Genomic DNA, 19,959 nt, shown 5'->3' with positions numbered 1-19,959 from the left:
CAGAGAGAGGCAGAAACATCCGGAAGGCAGAGAGAGCCAGCAAATGACCCATTATATTAAAAACAGATAACATTTGTTTAACAGATAACATGCCTTCCGGATGTTTCTGCCTCTCTCTGTGTTTTTTTTCTCTGTTTTTTTTCCCCTGTTTGTTTTTTTGTTGAATGTGTATTCGGAGGTTCTGCAGGTAACACCTCTCTGTCTGAACACGGTGATTGCCTTGGCAACGGGCAGTTGCAGGGGCAGTCTGTAAACACCATGTATTATTGTTCAATATGTATAAATGCGTAGGCTTCAAGGAGATCTTGAAACATTTGCCTGAGGAAGGAGAAAATCTCCGAAAGCTTGTGAATTTAAAATAAAATTGCTGGACTATAACTTGGTGTTGTAAAATTGTTTACAATTGTCAACCCCAGTCCATCACCGGCATCTCCACATTTATGAATTAGAACTCGGAATCCTGAACCTGACCATCACAAAAACATATTAACAACAACTTGCACTTTTATAGCGCCTTTAACATTGTAAAACCTCCCAAAGCGCTCCACAGAAGAGTTATCAAACAACATTTGACACCGAGCCACAAAAGGTTCGTCAAAGAGGTGGGTTTTAAGGAGCGTCTTAAAGTAGGAGAGCGCGGTGGAGAGATTTAGGGAGGGAATTCCAGAACTTGGGGCCTTGACAACTGAAGGTCGGGCCGGCCGGTGTGGGCGCCATGTTTGGAAGGTCGGGCCAGCCGGCCGGTGTGGGCGCCATGTTTGGAAGGTCGGGCCGGTCGGTGTGGGCGCCATGTTTGGAAGGTCGGGCCGGTCGGTGTGGGCGCCATGTTGGGTCGCGGGGCCCAGTTGCTGCGGTTTCCAGCCGCTGTCCTGCGGTCCAGGGCCGGGCTTCTGCAGCGGGAATATCGCAGCGCCTACAGCCCGGAGCTGCTCTACCCGAACAGCAGAGCGGATTACAGCGGCCGCGAACAGGGACAGGTGGGAGCAATATCTGGGGGAGCACCCGAGTGAGTGTAAGTAGTGAGTGAGCCGAGTGAGTGTGAGCAATGAGTGAGCCCAGTGAGTGTGAGCAATGAGTGAGTAGTGAGTGAGCCCAGTGAGTGTGAGCAATGAGTGAGCCGAGTGAGTGTGAGCCCAGTGAGTGTGAGCAATGAGTGAGTGAGCCCAGTGAGTGTGAGCAATGAGTGAGTGAGCCCAGTGAGTGTGAGCAATGAGTGAGTGAGCCCAGTGAGTGTGAGCAATGAGTGAGTAGTGAGTGAGCCCAGTGAGTGTGAGCAATGAGTGAGTAGTGAGTGAGCCCAGTGAGTGTGAGCAATGAGTGAGTGAGCCCAGTGAGTGTGAGCAATGAGTGAGTGAGCCCAGTGAGTGTGAGCAATGAGTGAGTGAGCCCAGTGAGTGTGAGCAATGAGTGAGTAGTGAGTGAGCCCAGTGAGTGTGAGCAATGAGTGAGTGAGCCCAGTGAGTGTGAGCAATGAGTGAGTGAGCCCAGTGAGTGTGAGCAATGAGTGAGTAGTGAGTGAGCCCAGTGAGTGTGAGCAATGTGTGAGCCGAGTGAGTGTGAGCCCAGTGAGTGTGAGCAATGAGTGAGTGAGCCCAGTGAGTGTGAGCAATGAGTGAGTGAGCCCAGTGAGTGTGAGCCGAGTGAGTGTGAGCAGTGAGTGAGGCCAGTGAAAGTTGCAAAGGGACATTGAACTCCATCTGCCCACTCACTTAATCTATCAATGTGTGAGATCATCCACTTTGGCCCTAAGAAAGATCGATCAGAGTATTTTCTAAATGGTGAGAAGCTCGGAACTGTGGAGGAGCAGAAAGATTTTAGGGGTCCAAGTACAGAAATCACGAAAAGCTAGTGGACAGGTACAAAAAATGATTAAAAATGCTAGGGCATGAGGGTTGGAATATAAAGGGGTGGAAGTTATGTTCCAGCTGTACAGAGCTCTGGTGAGACCCCATCTGGAGACTGCGTTCAGTTCTGGGCACCGCACCTCAGGAAGGATATACTGGCCTTAGAGGGGGTGCAGTGTAGATTCAGCAGAATGATACCAGGGCTAAAAGGGTTAAATTATGAGGACAGGTTGTATAGACTAGGCTTGTATTCCTTGAGTATAGAAGATTAAGGGGTGATCTAATTGAGGTGTTTAAGATGATTAAAGGAGTTGATAGGGTGGATAGAGAGAAACTATTTCCTCTGGTGGGGAGTCCAGAACAGGGGGGCATAACCTTAAAATTAGAGCAAGGCCGTTCAGGGGTGATGTCGGAAGGAACTTCTTCACATAAAGGGTAGTGGAAATCTGGAACACTACCCCCCACCCCCCCCAAAAAAAAAGGCTGGGGGTAAAATGACAATTTCAAAACTGAGATTGATAGATTTTTGTTGGGTTAGGGTATTAAGGGTTAGGGAACCAAGGAGGGTAAATAGAGTTAAGATATAGATCAGCCAAGATCTAATTGAATGGCAGAATAGGCTCGAAGGGCTGAATGGCCTACTCCTATTCGTTTCTATGTAGATGTGGGCAGTGAATTTGAGTGTGGGCTGATAAATTCCTTCTAACTGCCTCCTTCTGGTGTTAATCTTCAGGTTGTCCCCTCGCAGCTGATTCAGTGACGGGTGTGATTAATCTGTCACTAGTATCCCTCCTGCTGTGCGCATGTACCTGGCAGGGGCGGGCTAAACACAGCAATCAACAAACAGACTTTTCTGTCAAGTTTTTGCTTATTAAAGCCAGCTGAAACTAGGCTGAAAACTGTAGGACTGGTCAGTGCCCCAGTGTCGTAACATTACTGCTGATACTCTGCCTCGTGTTACTCTGCGTCACGTACTTTGTTTTTCCTCCACAGGATGGACCATTACAGAATTCCTGCGGCACAGATATACCGATAGGTAGGTACGTCTGCCACACGTGTGAGTTGTATTTGTGAATGGTATTTGGACTTTCAGCCTTGGAGGAGGGGTGTCGGAGAGGGGACTTTGTGGAATTATATGAGAGTAAAATAGTATGAAAAAGGTAAAGCTGGAACATTACTTTGAATTATGAGGGTAGAACAAAGGGACACAGGTTAAAACTAGTAAAAGGTACATTTCAGTCTGATATCGGAGTTCACACACTGACAATGGTCAACACCTGGAGTGGGCTCCTGGATAGCAGCCATTTCTGAATCCTTTCCCCTTCCTCTCTTGAAGGTGCCGGCGCACACTGGGGTTCCGGGGGCGCGCACTGGGGTTCCGGGGGCGCACACTGGGGTTCCGGGGGCGCACACTGGGGTTCCGGGGGCGCACACTGGGGTTCCGGGGGCGCACACTGGGGTTCCGGGGGCGCACACTGGGGTTCCAGGGGGCGCACACTGGGGTTCCGGGGGCGCACACTGGGGTTCCGGGGGCGCACACTGGGGTTCCGGGGGCGCACACTGGGGTTCCAGGGGGCGCACACTGGGGTTCCAGGGGGCGCACACTGGGGTTCCGGGGGCGCACACTGCCCTCCAGCACCCCACCCAAGGGCCCGTCCTCATGTGTGAGCCTAAACACTGAGTGTCAGCAGGCTATTCGCCATCAAGGGCCCCAGGCCTCTCCTCCCGACTCGCTCACACCCACACACACACCCGCTCGCTCGTGCACGCAACCTCGCGCGCTCACTCACGCGCTGTCTCTCGCACACGCACCCACACCCTTACTCTCTCACACACACCGCCCTGACTTTGAGTATCCCTCTACACGACCCCACTGATGTCACTTGCCCCCGTCCCCAGTACAGCTCCCCCTCCTGCACCAATTTTCTATTTCCAACACTCGTGCTCAGTAGGAAGTGGGCTGGGACTGCCCAAACTGACCTTGGAGCCACCAGCGCAGGAGACTATCCCCTCCATCAGTGTCCAGTCTTTGTTTAAGGTTTTAAGTGCAGATGTTGCAGCGAGTGTGTGTTGTTGGTTTGCGGTGTGAGCCCTCACTGTCGGTGTTTCAATCTATCCTCAGGCCGTCTCACAGTAACGTACTGTCGGAGCAGTGGGCCTGGGGGACAGAATGTCAACAAAGGTAAGGAAACTGGCTGCTTGATTTCTTTAACTTCTGATGTTTCCTGGAGGCTACCCTGCCCGAGGCCCCGGCCCCTGGGTGGGGCGCGGGAGGCCCCGGCTCCCGGGACTTGGACTCTGTGAGAGTCAGTGCCTTCTGGAGAGGAGTGGAGCAAAGTTGGGCTGAGAGTTTGTGCACAGAGTCCAATCTTTGTCCAGTCACTGGGGGGGCGCACCAGAGGGAGGGCGGGGTAATTCTCTTAGAGAGGTGTCCCGACCACCTGCCACCCACCTACCCTTGGATTAGGAATAGGGACCTGGGTCAGAGGCCTGAAATGGGACGAGGAGGAGGGGAAGTAAATGGTTAAGCATTATGTGATTGCGGAGAATAATTCCACAACTGTTCCAGGGAAAAGAGGAGATTTCGAGGTGAATCTTACTGAAAGGCTTGAGATTATGAAGGGAATTGGACAAAGTTGATCTGGGTAAATTGGTCCTTGTGTGAAGAGTTCAAATCCCAGGGACACAAGTTAAAAATGAGGAAGGTGGGAGTCAGGGGGAACTCTTTCACCCAAAGGGGAACTGAGCTGTGGAAATAAGTTACCAGGGAAAGACAGTGACATGGGTGGTACAGATGGGGTCAAGGAACAATTGGATACATACCTGGAAAGAAGGGATTGAGAAATCTGGTGGGAATTGACTGCAAAGAACAATAGAGATCCCGCGGACTGGGGGAGATAAAAAGAACAGCAGAAGAAAACAAAGAAAGTGGTAAGAGCCGCAAAAAGGGAATATGAGAAAAATCATACGAGGGATATCAAGGACAACACAAGGTTTTTACAAATATATTAAGAGAAAGAGGGATGGCTAAGAGTAATGTGGGCCCCTTAAAGACAGACACAGGAGATATTGTAATTGAAAATTAGGAAATGGCAGACTTGCTAAATACTTACTTTGTATCGGTCTTCACAATAGAGGATGGGGATAAAATACCAGAGATACGAGGAAAACTAAAAATAAATCAAGGGAAGAAATTTACTAGAATAAATGTAAGTAAAAAAATGGTGATGGAGAAAATAATGAAACTAGAGATAGACAAATCTCCAGGACCTGATGGTTTCCACCCCAGGGTATTAAAAGGAGTCGGTGAGGAAATTGTAGATGTGTGAGTCATGATCTCCCAAAACACTCTCGATTCAGGAATTGTCCCCTTGGATTGGAAAACTGCCAAAGTCACTCCATTATTTAAGATGGGTGGGAGAGATCAATTAGGAAATTATAGACCTATTAGTCTAACGTCTGTTGTGGGGAATTTTTTTTTTATTCGTTCATGGGATGTGGGCGTCGCTGGCGAGGCCAGCATTTATTGCCCATCCCTAATTGGCGGTGGTGAGCCGCCTTCTTGAACCGCTGCAGTCCACGCGGTGATGGTTCTCCCACAGGGCTGTTCGGAAGGGAGTTCCAGGATTTTGACCCAGCAATGATGAAGGAACGGCGATATATTTCCAAGTCAGGATGGTGTGTGACTTGGAGGGGAATGTGCAGGTGGTGTTGTTCCTGCTGCTCTTGTCCTTCTAGGTGGTAGAGGTCGCGGATTTGGGAGGTGCTGTCGAAGAAGCCTTGGCGAGTTGCTGCAGTGTATCCTGTGGATGGTACACACTGCAGCCACGGTGCGACAGTGGTGAAGGGAGTGAATGTTTAGGGTGGTGGATGGGGTGCCAATCAAGCGGGCTGCTTTGTCCTGGATGGTGTCGAGCTTCTTGAGTGTTGTTGGAGCTGCACTCATCCAGGCAAGTGGAGAGTATTCCACTTGATAAAGTGCCACATAAGAGGTTAGTGTGCAAAATTAAAGCACATGGGATTGGGTGTAATATACTGGCATGGATTGAAAATTGGTTAACAGACAGGAAACAGAGAGTAGGAATAAATGGGTCTTTTTCTGGGTGGCAGGCAGTGACTAGTGGGGTACCGCAGGGATCAGTGCTTGGGCCCCAGCTATTCACAATATATATCAATGTTTTGGATGAGGGAACCAAATGTAATATTTCCAAGTTTGCTGACGACACAAAACTAGGTGGGATCGTGAGTTGTGAGGAGGATGCAAAGAGGCTTCAAGGCGATTTAGACAAGTTGTGTGAGTGGGCAAATACATGGCGGATGCAGTATAATGTGGATAAATGTGAAGTTATCCACTTCGAAAGGAAAAACAGAAAGGCAGAGTATTATTTAAATAGTGATAGATTGGGAAATGTTGATGTACAAAGGGACCTGGGTGTCCTTGTACACCAGTCACTGAAAGCAAACATGCAGGTGCAGCAAGCAGTTAGGAAGGCAAATGGTATGTTGGCCTTCATTGCAAGAGGATTTGAGTATAGGAGCAAGGATGTCTTACTGCAGTTATACAGGGCCTTGGTGAGACCACACCTGCAGTGTTGTGTGCAGTTTTAGTCTCCTTACCTAGGAAAGGATATACTTGCCATTGAGGGAGTGCAGCGAAGGTTCACCAGACTGATTCCTGGGATGGCAGGACTGTCGAATGAGGAGAGATTTGGTCGACTTGGCCTGTATTCACTTGAGTTTAGAAGAATGAGAGGTGATCTCATTGAAACGTATAAAATTCTGACAGGGCTAGACAGACTGGATGCAGGGAGGATGTCTCCCCTGACTGGGGGGGTCCAGAACGAGAGGTCACAGTCTCAGGATATGGAGTAGGACATTTAGGACTGAGATGAGGAGAAATTTCTTCACTCAGAGGGTGGTGAACCTGTGGAATTCTCTACGACAGAAGGCTGTGGAGGCCAAGTCACTGAATATATTTAAGAAGGAGCTAGATAGATTTCTAGACACAAAAGGCATCAAGGAGAGAGCAGGAATATGGTATTGAAATAGAGGATCAGCCATGATCATATTGAATGGCGGAGCAGGCTCGAAGGGCCGAATGGCCTACTCCTGCTCCTATTTTCTATGTTTCTATCGCACTCTTGACTTGTGCCTTGTAGATGGTGGAAGGGCTTTGGAGAGTCAGGAGGTGAGTCACTCGCCCCAGAATGCCCAGCCTCTGAACTGCTCTTGTAGCCACAGTATTTATATGGCTGGTCCAGTTAAGTTTCTGGTCAGTGACACCGAGGATGTTGATGGTGGGGGATTCGGCGATGGTAATGCTGTTGAATGTCATGGGGAGGTGGTTAGACTCTCTCTTATTGGAGATGGTCATTGCCTGGCACTTGTCTGGCGCGAATGTTACTGCAATCTGTTATTAGGGACAGAGTGACTGAGCACTTAGACAAACATGAACTGATCAGAGAGAGCCAGCATGGATTTGTAAAGGGTAAGTCATGTCCAATGAATCTAGTTGAGGAGGTAACTAACATGGTGGATAAGGGAGTGTCTGTGGATGTTATTTATATGGACTTCCAGAAGGCATTCGATAAGGTTCCACATGAGAGACTGTTAACAAAAATGAGAGCACATGGAATTGGAGACAACCTATTGACATGGGTAGGAATTGATAAGGAAAGCAGGAATAAGGGTTATGTACTCAAATTGTCAGGATGTGACCAGTGGTGTCCCACAGCGATCTGTACTGGGACCTCAGCTTTTCACTATATTTATAAATGACTTGGATGAAGGTATAGAGAGCTGTTTTTACAAGTTTGCTGATGACACTAAGTTAGGTGGAACAGTAAATAGAGATGGGAGCAGAAAGTTGCAAAGGGACATTGATAGATTAAGTGAGTGGGCAAAACTGGTAGATGGAGTTTAACGTGGGGAAGTGTGAGGTCGTCCACTTTGGGCCTAAGAAAGACAAATCAGAGTATTTTCTAAATGGTGAGAAACTAGCAATTGTGGAGGAGCAGAGAGATTTAGGGGTCAATGTACAGAAATCACTAAAAGCTACTAGACAGGTACAAAAAATAATTGAAAAGGCTAATGGAATGTTGGCCTTTATCACAAGAGGGCTGGAATATAAAGGGGTGAAGTTATGTTCCAGCTGTACAGAGCTCTGGTGAGACCCCATCTGGAGACTGTGTTCAGTTCTGGGCACCGCACCTCAGGAAGGATATATTGGCCTGAGAGGATTGAGGTGTTTCGGATGATTAAAGGATTTGATAGGGTGGTTAGAGAGAAACTATTTCCTCTGGTGGGGGGAGTCCAGAACAAGGGGACATAACCTTAAAATTAGAGCTAGGCCCTTCAGGGGTGATGTCAGGAAGCACTTCTTCACACAAAGGGGAGTGGAAATCTGGAACTCTCTCCCCAAAAAGCTGTTGAGGCTGGGGGTCAATTGAAAATTTCAAAACTGAGATTGATAGATTTTTGATAGGTTACAGAACCAAGGGGGGAAATAGAGTTAAGATACAGATCAGCCAATATCTGATTGAATGATGGAACAGGCTCAAGAGGCTGAATGGCCCACTCCTGTTCCTATGTTCCTAGGGATATGGTGAGAAGGGAATGAAGGGTAATAGTTAAGGACGAGAGACGGTGGAGAGTTAGGGTTGTTCCATGAAAAGGGGGTGGGCTCGCTGGGTCTAATGGCCATGTTGGTGGGTTATTTGTGGTGGGGGTGGTTTAGGTGAATGTTTAACTGGTTTTGTGTTGTGTTTTGTTGTAACAGTGAACACTAAGGCAGAGGTGAGGTTCCACGTGGCGACTGCAGACTGGCTGTCTGAGGATGTGCGGAGTGCTCTCATCACCCAGGTGAGCTGTCCTGCTCAGGGCCGGCAGACCGTTAGAGTGAACACAACACAAACTCGTTGTTTATTGCCCACTCCCATTGCCCGTCCTTTCCTTCACTCCTCCCCTGAAGTTACTGGCTCTCTCCGGGGTACGGCTCTCTCCGGGGTACGGCTCTCTCCGGCGTACGGCTCTCTCCGGCGTACGGCTCTCTCCGGGGTACGGCTCTCTCCGGGGTACGGCTCTCTCCGGCGTACGGCTCTCTCCGGCGTACGGCTCTCTCCGGGGTACACCGTGTGTTGCTCAGGCTATTTGACCATGGCTGGCATCATAATGTGACAAATTGTTTTGTCCAATCTACAGCCTCAATGTAGACGCTGGTGATGGGGGTGGGGGGGGGGGTCGAGGGACATACAGGAGTCATTGATGCTGCTTGATGTATTGGTACATTCCGATTATCCCATTCAATGTAACGCCATTCGGCCCATTGTGCCTGTGCCGGCTCTTTGAAAGAGCTGCCCAATTAGTCCCACTCCCCTGATCTTTCCCCATAGTGATGGGAGATGGGAGCAGAAAGTTGCAAAGGGACATTGATAGATTAAGTGAGTGGGCAAAACTGGTAGATGGAGTTCAATGTGGGGAAGTGTGAGGTCATCCACTTTGGACCTAAGAAAGACAAATCGGAGTATTTTCTAAATGGTGAGAAACTAGCAATTGTGGAGGAGCCTTTAATCATCCGAAACACCTCAATCCTCTCAGGCCAATATATCCTTCCTGAGGTGCGGTGCCCAGAACTGAACACAGTCTCCAGATGGGGTCAAACCAGAGCTCTGTACAGCTGGAACATAACTTCACCCCTTTATATTCCAGCCCTCTTGTGATAAAGGCCAACATTCCATTAGCCTTTTCAATTATTTTTTGTACCTATCTAGTAGCTTTTAGTGATTTCTGTACATTGACCCCTAAATCCCTCTGCTCCTCCACAATTGCTAGTTTCTCACCATTTAGAAAATACTCTGATTTGTCTTTCTTAGGTCCAAAGTGGACGACCTCACACTTCCCCACATTAAACTCCATCTACCAGTTTTGCCCACTCACTTAATCTATCAATGTCCCTTTGCAACTTTCTGCTCCCATCTCCCATCACTATGGGGAAAGATCAGGGGAGTGGGATTAATTGGGCAGCTCTTTCAAAGAGCCGGCACAGGCACAATGGGCCGAATGGCGGTCTTATGTGCTGTATGATTCTATGACAGTTCCCTATCAAGAGGTAAAGCAGGGGAGAAAACTGCTCCCTTTTAAAATAAAATTCCCGGTCTCTACAAAATGATCTGACTGAGGCCTTGTGCTCGGTGTCTCACCACTTCCTCCCCTCTCTCTCTCTCTCTCTCTCTCGATCAGCATCAGAACAGAATCAATCGAGCCGGGCAACTGATCGTCACTTCAGAAGTCAGCAGGTACCAGATGAGAAACCTCGCTGACTGTTTGCAGAAGATTCGGGACATGGTGGCTGCAGTGAGTCAGAAACCCAAGCAGCCGTCTAAAGAGGAGGCCGAACTTCGGCGAATGAGGTGATGTTGTAAAAAAAAGGAAGAAGATAAAATAGTCGCGTGGGGCTCTTTCTCGGGAGGCTGGCCATCTCTTGGTTGGTGGTTTTTCCCAAGTGTCAGCCGTGGCTCAGTGGGTAGCACTCTCGCCTCTGAGTCAGAAGATCGTGGGTTCAAGTCCCACTCCAGAAACCTGAGAACAAAATCTAAGCTGACACTCCAGAGCAGTACTGAGGGAGGTGCCGTCTTTCAGATGAGACGTTAAATCTGTTTTAGTGATGTTGCCTTGGCACTATTTCGAAGACATCACTAAAACAGATTATCTGGCCATTATCGCATTGCTGTTTGTGGGATCTTGCTGTGCACAAATTGGCTGCCGCGTTTCCTACATTACAACAGTGACTACACTTCAAAAAGTACTTTGTTGGCTGTAAAGTGCTTTGGGACGGCCTGAGGTGAAAGGCACTAAATAAATACAAGTTTTTTTCTATTGAAGAAAAAAATGTAATTAGTCCCAGGGGCTGAAGTGAATACCAGAAGAGTCGGGGGTTTTTATGAAACCGTGTTCAGTCTTTGCAGAGCCACAAGAGAAGCAAATGTAAAGTTAGGCCCATAATCTGCCTGTTTGCCGTACGGGGAGATGGAGAGAGTGCTCTGAATATTAAGCCGTGTTTTTAAATCACTGACTAATTCAAAGACGCTTTTTCAGAGAGAGATCTCGTTTTGCTTACTTTAAGCTTTCCCTGCACGGTGCCCCAGTGCCAGGGACATCCCTGGCTCAGTTGGCCCAGGCACTGCGCACCTCAACCAGCGACCGATCTGTGCTGCAGTTTGGCCTCTGCCCACGGACTGGCCCATCTCTCCAGTGCTGCAAAGAATGTCGGATGAAAGGTGGGATTGGGTCGCTCCATGATGCCCCCGATGGTTGAATGGCCTGCCGTGACTCACTGTCCGGGCTCAACACGTGAAGAATGGCCCCATGGAACTGTCCCCAGCAAGAGCTGAGCGCCTTCAGGGAAGGGGGGAGGGATGGGAATAACTCAGTCGGATAACGGAGGTGGGGGAGGGCTCGAGGGAAAGTACCCAGTCATTACTGATGTGTGTTGTGCCGATTCCAGGGTGGAGAGCATGCAACGAGAGCGGCTACGGCAGAAGAAGATCCACTCCACCATCAAACAGGACCGACGGGTCAGATTGGACTGAAAAGACGCACACGGAACGACATCAACTGTGAACCCCGGGGGCAGCCCGTTCCCAATCTCTCTTGTTTTTTGCAAAGTAGAAATGAATAAAATTATTGTAAGACTCCAGTGAGCAGTCCCATGTACACTTTGGTCGTTTAACTTCTTTTTGTAAGATATCAATGAACTGATGAGATGAAGGACTGTCCTATTCGAACCCTCAACCACTTGGTCCCTGTATCAATAATCAATATTAACTTCTGCCCTAATCCTAAGTGTGACAGTTCAGTGTTAAAGGGTGTGTGGCAATTCAGTTGTAAAGTGTGTGAGACAGTTCAGTGTTAAATGGTGTGTGTGGTACTGCTGTAGACACTCCCTTTAACATTGTCATACTTGGTACTGTTGAACGCTCTCCCTTTAACATTGAAAATTCAGTGGTACAACATTAAAAGTCTTGGAGGACACAAATTAAATACTGTATGAGGGCGTTAGGAGTAAGAAGGGGAGCCAGGAAGAACTTTTTTTTTACCCAAGGGAATCAAGTTGTGAAATAAATTCCCTGGGAAGGACATTGAAGGAGACGGTGAGTGGGTTCACAGCAATTGGGTGGGTTTCTGCAGAGCGAAGGGGTTGAGTGATATCGTGAGAAGGTGGGATCGAACCACACATCCTATCGATCACCAAAACCACTAAAATATCCACCTCTTGAGAGATTGTCTGCCTCCACCCCACCTCCCTACCATCGAAGCCCTTATAGAATCATACAGCACAGAAGGAGTACATTCGGCCCCTCCTGCCTGTGCCAACTCTTTGAAAGAGCTATCCGATTAGTCCCAATCCTCCCTGCCCACCCCCCCCCGCCCCCCCCCCCCCAGCCCTGCAAATGTTTCCTTTTCATATATTTATTCAATTCCCTTTTGAAGGTTACTATTGAATCTGCTTCCACCACCCTTTCAGGCAGCGCATCCCAGATCATAATTTGTAGTGTAAAAAAATTCTCATCTCCCCTCTGGTTCTTTTGCCAATTCTCTTAAATTTGTGTCCTCTGGTTACTGACACTCCTGCCATGGGAACCGTTTCTCCCTATTTACTCTATCAAAACCCCTCATAATTTTGAACACCTCTATTAAATCTCCCCTTAACCTTCTCTGCTCTAAATTTCTCCAATATGCTCCTTGCCAATCTCCCGCCTACGTAAACTTTAAAAGTACTTCATTTCCTGTAAAGTGCTTTGGGATGTCCTGAGGTTGTGAAAGGTGCTACACTCTCCTGTACTGCGCCCATCTCTCCCGTTGGTACCAACTGACACTGGCTCCCTGTCCCCACGGTCCAGTAAATTTAAGATCCTCCAATCTCTTCGCAGCTACTTTATCTCTGTCACTTTCACACACCCTCTGACTCCGGCCTATAGTTTCACCCCCTCCCCCACCCCGTCCCATTGGTGACTGACCCTTCAGCAGCCTAAGCCCACTCTCTGGGCCTCCCTAAACCTCTCAAACCTCATCTTTCTGACCAAACTTTCAGTCACTTCACCTAACTTGGACCAATGGACTTGACCCAATATCCATTCATTTTATCTCTTGCTCTCCTCTATGAAGCATCCTGGTACACTTACTGTGTTAAAGGTGCTATATATTTCCAAGTTGTTATGTCTCTAAACATGGGACTTCTTTTATAGACTGATAGCTTTTACCCATTCCTTAAAGTAGGGCACAGAGACTAACTAGTTTCAGCCAGGACATCAACCGGGTTGTTACAACTGGCCTGAGTACCCTCAATGTGGGAGGGGGTGTGGGGGGAGAGATTGGAATCAGCCAGGGTTGAATATATCCCTTGAGTTTAAAAGATTGAGGGGTGATCTGATTGAGCTGTTTAAAATGTTAAAAGGGATTTGATAGGGTAGATACAGAGAAACTATTTCCTCTGGTGGGGGAATCCAGAACAAGGGGGGCACAATCTTAAAATTAGAGCCAGGCTGTTCAGGAGTGAAATCAGGAAGCATTTTTTCACACAAAGGGTAGGGAAAATCTGGAACTCCCTCCCCCAAAAAGCTGTGGGTGCTGAGGGTCAATTGGAGCTTTCAAGACTGAGATCGACAGATTTTTGTTGGTAAGAGAATCGAGGGTTATGGAGCAAAGGCGGGTAAATGGAGTTGAGGTACAGATCAGCCGTGATCTAATTCAATGAAGGAACAGGTCGGAGGGGCTGAATGGCCTACTCCTTCCTGTTCCTATGGTTCCTCCTGCTGACTGCTATCCAGCGACCCCTCTGACCTTTGAGTGAACATCTGTGGATGTTTGTCGAGGACAGGATCAGGCTTGGCTGTGATGCCCCCCCCCCCATGGGGGAATAGCCCACGGATAGTCATCAATGGCCGTGCTTGAAAATGAAGACCAGCTACCCAGGTGAGATATTTGGAAGCTGCTTGATGCCCGTGGAATCAGATACTACAAGTCAGAACCTTGGCTGAGGAGGGAAGAAATGTTTTAAACTTTGGGGAAATCCTGAGGCTCACAGGGGAAATCACATCCCAATACCACGCCCCACCCCAACCAAGAAATGAAATCCCACCGTTCAAATGCTGCTTCCTGGGATCTGTGTACGTTCATCACAGAGCTGGCAGCAGGAGACCAGGGTCAGAGCCCGGGCCATGATTGAGAGTCTCAAAAACTATTTAAAAAGAGCAGTAAAGTATGGTACAAATACATCAGAAAAAAGAGAACGGTTAAATGTGAGGTGGGGCCCCTGAGAGTTATAACTATCAGGAAAGATTGAACAGGCTGGAGCTCTTTTCTCTAGAAGAGAAGGCTGAGGGGTGACCCCTAGGGTCTTTAAAATTCTGAAGGGGTTTGATAGGGTAGATGTAGAGAAGATGTTTTCAGTTGTGGGGGAGACCAGAACGAGGGGTAAGATAATCACTAATAAGAAATTCAGGAGAAACTTCTTTACCCAGAGAATGGGTAGAATATGGAACAAGGAATGGTTTAGGGGAATAGCATGGATGCCTTTAAGGGGAAGCTAAATAAACATGAGGGAGAAAGGAATGGAAGGATATGTTGATAGGGTTAGATGAAGTAAGGTGGGAGGAAGCTTGTGTAGAGCATAAACACAGGCATAGACCAGATGGGCCGAATGGCCTGTTTCTGTGCCGGTTCACTACACGATACTTATCACAGGATCCGTTCCGGGACCCCTAACCAGCTTGGGCCCCCAGACAATTGCACTGTCCTGACCCCTGCACCTGCCTGGCTGGAAAGTGTTTGAGCCTCAGGGCTCCAGTCCTGGGGGGAACACCCTGGGCCCCAGTCCTGGGGGGAATAACCAGGGCCCCAGTCCTGGGGGGAATCACCCCGGGCCCCAGTCCCCAATAACCAGGGCTCCAGTCCCCAATAACCAGGGCTCCAGTCCTGGGGGGAACACCCTGGGCCCCAGTCCTGGGGGGAACACCCTGGGCCCCAGTCCCCAATAACCAGGGCCCCAGTCCTGGGGGGAACACCCCGGGCCCCAGTCCCCAATAACCAGGGCCCCAGTCCTGGGGGGAACACCCCGGGCCCCAGTCCCCAATAACCAGGGCCCCAGTCCCCAATAACCCGGGCCCCAGTCCCCAATAACCAGGGCCCCAGTCCCCAATAACCAGGGCTCCAGTCCTGGGGGGAATCACCCCGGGCCCCAGTCCCCAGTCCCCAATAACCAGGGCCCCAGTCCTGGGGAGCGGATTATCATTGGCCCAGTTTGAATGTCGGAAACTGTCCTGACCCCTGCACCTGCCTGGCTGGAAAGTGTTTGAGCCTCAGGGCTCCAGTCCTGGGGGGAACACCCTGGGCCCCAGTCCTGGGGGGAATAACCAGGGCCCCAGTCCTGGGGGGAACACCCTGGGCCCCAGTCCCCAATAACCAGGGCCCCAGTCCTGGGGGGAACACCCCGGGCCCCAGTCCCCAATAACCAGGGCCCCAGTCCTGGGGGGAACACCCCGGGCCCCAGTCCCCAATAACCAGGGCCCCAGTCCCCAATAACCCGGGCCCCAGTCCCCAATAACCAGGGCTCCAGTCCCCAATAACCAGGGCTCCAGTCCTGGGGGGAACACCCCGGGCCCCAGTCCCCAATAACCAGGGCCCCAGTCCTGGGGGGAACACCCCGGGCCCCAGTCCCCAATAACCAGGGCCCCAGTCCCCAATAACCCGGGCCCCAGTCCCCAATAACCAGGGCTCCAGTCCCCAATAACCAGGGCCCCAGTCCTGGGGGGAACACCCCGGGCCCCAGTCCCCAATAACCAGGGCCCCAGTCCTGGGGGGAACACCCCGGGCCCCAGTCCCCAATAACCAGGGCCCCAGTCCTGGGGAGCAGATTATCATTGGCCCAGTTTGAATGTCGGAAACTAAAGGGGAGAGACTGCGGTTCTTGGGGTCAACGCGCCGAATGTGAAGAGAATTTCCAGCCTCTTGTGTTGAATGCGCGGACGGTGCAAGTTTCCCGAGGGGAGGCGGGACCGCGCCGGGCTTCGGGATCCAGGCGTAAATTTTAAATGCAATTAAATAAATCGCTTAAAAATCCCAAACTGTGGCAATCCAGGGCCCCGCCGCTGCATTCGACGTTTTGCATTTAACAAAACGAATTGCAAGATTTTTTAAAAAAAAAAAATTTTTCTCCGTTTTCAGAAAATGCGACCACGAAGGGACTCGAACCCTCAATCTTCCGATCCGAAGTCGGACGCCTTATCCATTAGGCCACGCGGTCGGTGCATTTACTGCATTGGGACAGAACATCCGCACTGATGAACACGAGCAAGTCTTTCGCATTGCTCAATGTCAGCAGGTTTCAGCCTCTGGTTCCCTGAGCCTCCAGCAGCTCATCCAACTCCTCCCCTTCAAACCAGTTGTTCACTAAACTGTCTTGGCCCAAACTTAACAAGTCAAAGCCGCTTCATTCTCCTGGTCAACTTTCTCCCTCGCTTATCGGGGGCATCAGTTGGAGGTTTACGCTCCCCCGACACAGGCACCTCATTTGCGGAGACCCCAGTGTTGGGGTGGGGGGGTGAGATCGGTCCTGGGCTAAACGGGCGATAGCGAATCGGCCGCCTGTTTTACAACCCACGCCGATTTGCTTTCCGTTGACTTTAATCCATCTTTTGGATGAGACGTTAAACCGAGGCCCCGTCTGCCCTCCCAGGTGGACGTAAAATGCGCGGGGCAGTGGGACTAGCTGGATTGCTCATGCATAGAGCCGGCGCGGACTCGATGGGCTGAATGGCCTCCTTCTATGATTCTATGATTCTAAAAGATTCCATGGCACTATTTAGGAAAGCGGGGGAGTTCTCCCCGGTGCCCTGGCCAATATTTATCCCTCATCCAAAACCTAAAACAGATTATCTGGTCATTTATCTCATTGCTGTTTGTGGGATCTTGCTGTGCACGAATTAGCTGCTGCGTTTCCTACATTACAACAGTGACTACACTTCAAAAAAAAGTACGTCATTGGCTCTGAAGTGCTTTGGGGCGTCCTGAGGTTGTGAAAGGTGCTATATAAATGCAAGTTCTTTCTTCCAATGGAAAAGAAAACCAGATGGGGTTTAAAACAGGCACCGATTCATGATCGCCCGTTTTGCCCTATTGTCCCCGACCAATTTCACCCCTCCCACCACCCCAATTCCCCGGCTGTTGGTTTTAATGATTGGAAAATTGGACGCACCAGTCAGAGAATTGAATCCCCACTCAACTAGAGCGGGCATTCTTCCACTTGGCTGTGGCTAACCCAGCCAGCCAACATGCTAATAGGTGGTGTGGTCCTGAGAAGCTCATCAGTGCCCCCATTGGGAAAATGGGTGGTTTCGGCTGCTTAAACTCCGGCAGTGTTCCTGCACCTACAGTCTCTGGAATTAGGTAAGTTGGGTGTGTCCCTATCAGGACAGCACTTTGTATCAGGCAAACTGGAACCCGACTTGTGTGGGATTCTCAGTAGCTTGGTTCGGATACTTTGGAACCTGCATCAAGTCCATCACATCCACCCTCCCTGTCCCCACTGACCGACAGTGGCTTCCGGTCCCTAAATGCTTCAAATTTAAAATTCTCATCCCTGTGTTTAAATTACTTCATGGACTTGCCCTTCCCTATCGCTGTAACCTCCTCCAGTCCTACAACCCCCCAAAGCTCTCAGTTCCTCCATCTCTGGCCTCTTGTGTATCCCCTCGCTCCCTTCGCCCACCATTGGTCGTGCCTTCAGTAAACCGACTAACATGTTCTGGAATTCCCACCATAAACCTCTCTGACTCTTCACCTCCCTCTCCTCTGTTAAGACCCTCCCTAAAACCCACCTCTTTGACCCAGCTTTTGATCCCCCCTCCAAATATCTCCTCTGACTTGGCATCCATTTTTATCTGATTATGACTCTGTGAACACCTTAGGATGTTTAGGAGGGGTCTCCCTCCCCTTCAAATCTGCCTTCATCACCCCCTTCTCAAAAAAAACCCCCTCTGTCCTTGCAAACTACCGCCCCATCTCCAACCTCCTTTTCTTCTCCAAAGTCCTTGAACGTGTTGTCACCTCCCAAATCCATGCCCATCTTTCCCGCAACCCCATGTTTGAATCCGTCCAATCAGGTTTCCGCTCCTACCACAACATTGAAACGGCCCTTATCAAAGTCACAAATGACATCCTATGTGATGGTGACCATGGTAAACTATCCCTCCTCATCCTTCTCGAACTATCTGCAGCCTTTGACACGGTTGACCACACCATCCTCCTCCAACGCCTCTCCTCCATCGTCCAGCTGGGTGGGACTGTGCTCGCCTGGTTCCATTCTTATCTATCCAGTCGCAACCAGAGAATCTCCTGCAATGGCTTCTCTTCCTACTCCCGCACCGTTACCTCTGGAGTCCCCCGAGGATCTATCCTTGACCCCCTCCTATTTCTCATCTACATGCTGCCTCTCGGTGACATCATACGAAAACATGTCAGATTCCACATGTATGCTGACGACACCCAGCTCTACCTCACCACCATCTCTCTCAACCCCTCCACTGTCTCTGACCTGTCATGCTGCTTGTCCGACATCCAGTATTGGATGAGCAGAAATTTCCTCCAACTAAACATTGGGAAGACCAAAGCCATTGTCTTCGGTCCCTGCCACAAACTCTGTTCCCTAGCCATCGACCCCATCCCTCCCCTGGCCACTGTCTGAGGCTGAACCAGACCAATCGTAATCTTGGTATCCTATTTGATCCTGAGATGAGTTGCCGACCACATATCCGCTCTATCACCAAGACCACCTACTTCCACCTCCGTAACATCGCCCATCTCCACCCCGCCTCAGCTCATCTGCTGCTGAATCCCTCATCGATGCCTTTCTTAACTCCAGACTCGACTATTCCAACGCTCTCCGTAAACTTTAGCTCATCCGAAACTCTGCAGCCTGTATCTTAAGTATCGTTCACCCAACATCCCTGTGCTCGCTGACCTACGTTGGTTCCCGGTCTGGCAATGCCTCAATTTTAAAATCCTCATCCTTGTTTTCAAATCCCTCCATGGCTTCGCCCCTCCCTACCTCTGTAACCTCCTCCAGCCCTACAACCCTCCGAGATCACTGCGCTCCTCCAATTCTGGCCTCTTGTGCATCCCCGATTTTCTTCGCTCCACCATTGGCGGCCGTGCCTTCAGCTGCCTGGGTCCTAAGCTCTGGAATTCCCTCCCTAAACCTCTCCACCTCTCTACCTCCCTTTCTTCCTTTAAGATGCTCCTTAAAACCTACTTTTTTCCTGTCCTAATATCTCTTAATGTAGCTCGGTGTCAAATTTCTGTTAAGCGTTTGGGACATTTTACTACGTTAAAGGCGCTATATAAATGTATGTTGTTGTCGTTGTTGTTGTGTGCAGAGTAAGGGTTCTCTGTTACCATCCCTTGATCTCACTATCATTTAACTACATAATGGGTAGGAAACGGTGTACTCCCGTTCATAGGGTGTGTGAGGTCCACTCATGGCAGGGACCAATGATACCAAATCTAGATTGAATATCTATTGTTAAAAACACAACAACGTGACAATGGACTGCTCTAAATGTTAAGACATTTCCAGGCAGTCCAACTCAAACATCAGATTGTCTTGACCAAGACCAAATAAACATTGACTCAGGATTTACTTGGTCTTCTCACTATTTACAAAGTGTGAGCCTCCAATGTGATTTTGTCCTCACTTTTTACAGTTTTATTCCACCAATTTGGATGTCAAGGACATGGAGAAAATAATGAGACTGAAGATAGACAAATCTCCAGGACCTGATGGTTTCCACCTCAGGGTATTAAAAGAGGTCGGTGAGGAAATTGTTGATGAGCTAGTCATGATCTCCCAAAATCAGGAATTATCCCCTTGGATTGGAAAATTGCCAATATCACTCCATTATTTAAGATGGGTGGGAGAGATAAACTAGGAAATTATAGGCCTATTAGTCTAACGTCCATTGTGGGGAAGTTACTAGAATCTGTTATTAGGGACAGAGTGACTGAGCACTTGGACAAACATGAACTGATCAGAGAGAGCCAGCATGGATTTGTAAAGGGCAAG

At 49.4% G+C, this 19,959-nt stretch overlaps 1 protein-coding gene and 1 non-coding gene across 2 annotated transcripts; one reads left to right on the top strand and one right to left on the bottom strand.

Moving 5' to 3' along the window:
- Positions 1–786: 786 nt before the first annotated feature.
- mrpl58 (mitochondrial ribosomal protein L58) lies at positions 787–11,555 on the top strand. The gene is made up of 6 exons (XM_068004400.1): positions 787–977; positions 2,838–2,880; positions 3,967–4,026; positions 8,623–8,705; positions 10,083–10,252; positions 11,347–11,555. The coding sequence occupies exons 1-6, from the start codon at positions 825–827 to the stop codon at positions 11,429–11,431; spliced, it is 594 nt and encodes a 197-aa protein (XP_067860501.1). The 5' UTR covers positions 787–824; the 3' UTR covers positions 11,432–11,555.
- A 4,515-nt stretch (positions 11,556–16,070) lies between these two features.
- Positions 16,071–16,143, bottom strand: trnar-ucg (transfer RNA arginine (anticodon UCG)). Its single transcript has one exon. It is a non-coding gene; the product is annotated as a tRNA-Arg (tRNA).
- Between the last annotated feature and the right edge of the window lie 3,816 nt (positions 16,144–19,959).

The sequence above is a fragment of the Heptranchias perlo genome, chromosome 23 (genome assembly GCF_035084215.1).
Source record: "Heptranchias perlo isolate sHepPer1 chromosome 23, sHepPer1.hap1, whole genome shotgun sequence".
NCBI lineage: Eukaryota > Metazoa > Chordata > Chondrichthyes > Hexanchiformes > Hexanchidae > Heptranchias > Heptranchias perlo.
The sequence above is the reverse complement of the archived record's forward strand: the minus strand, read 5'-3'. Positions and strand labels throughout refer to the sequence as shown.

What these genes read in the sequence shown, in the direction of transcription:
- mrpl58 (XM_068004400.1), top strand. Translation starts at nt 825, where the DNA reads ATGTTGGGTCGCGGGGCCCAGTTGCTGCGGTTTCCAGCCGCTGTCCTG. An exon ending in GGAGTGCTCTCATCACCCAG is followed by an intron (nt 8,706 to 10,082) that starts GTGAGCTGTCCT and finishes TCTCTCGATCAG; the next exon opens with CATCAGAACAGAATCAATCG. An exon ending in GCCGAACTTCGGCGAATGAG is followed by an intron (nt 10,253 to 11,346) that starts GTGATGTTGTAA and finishes TGCCGATTCCAG; the next exon opens with GGTGGAGAGCATGCAACGAG.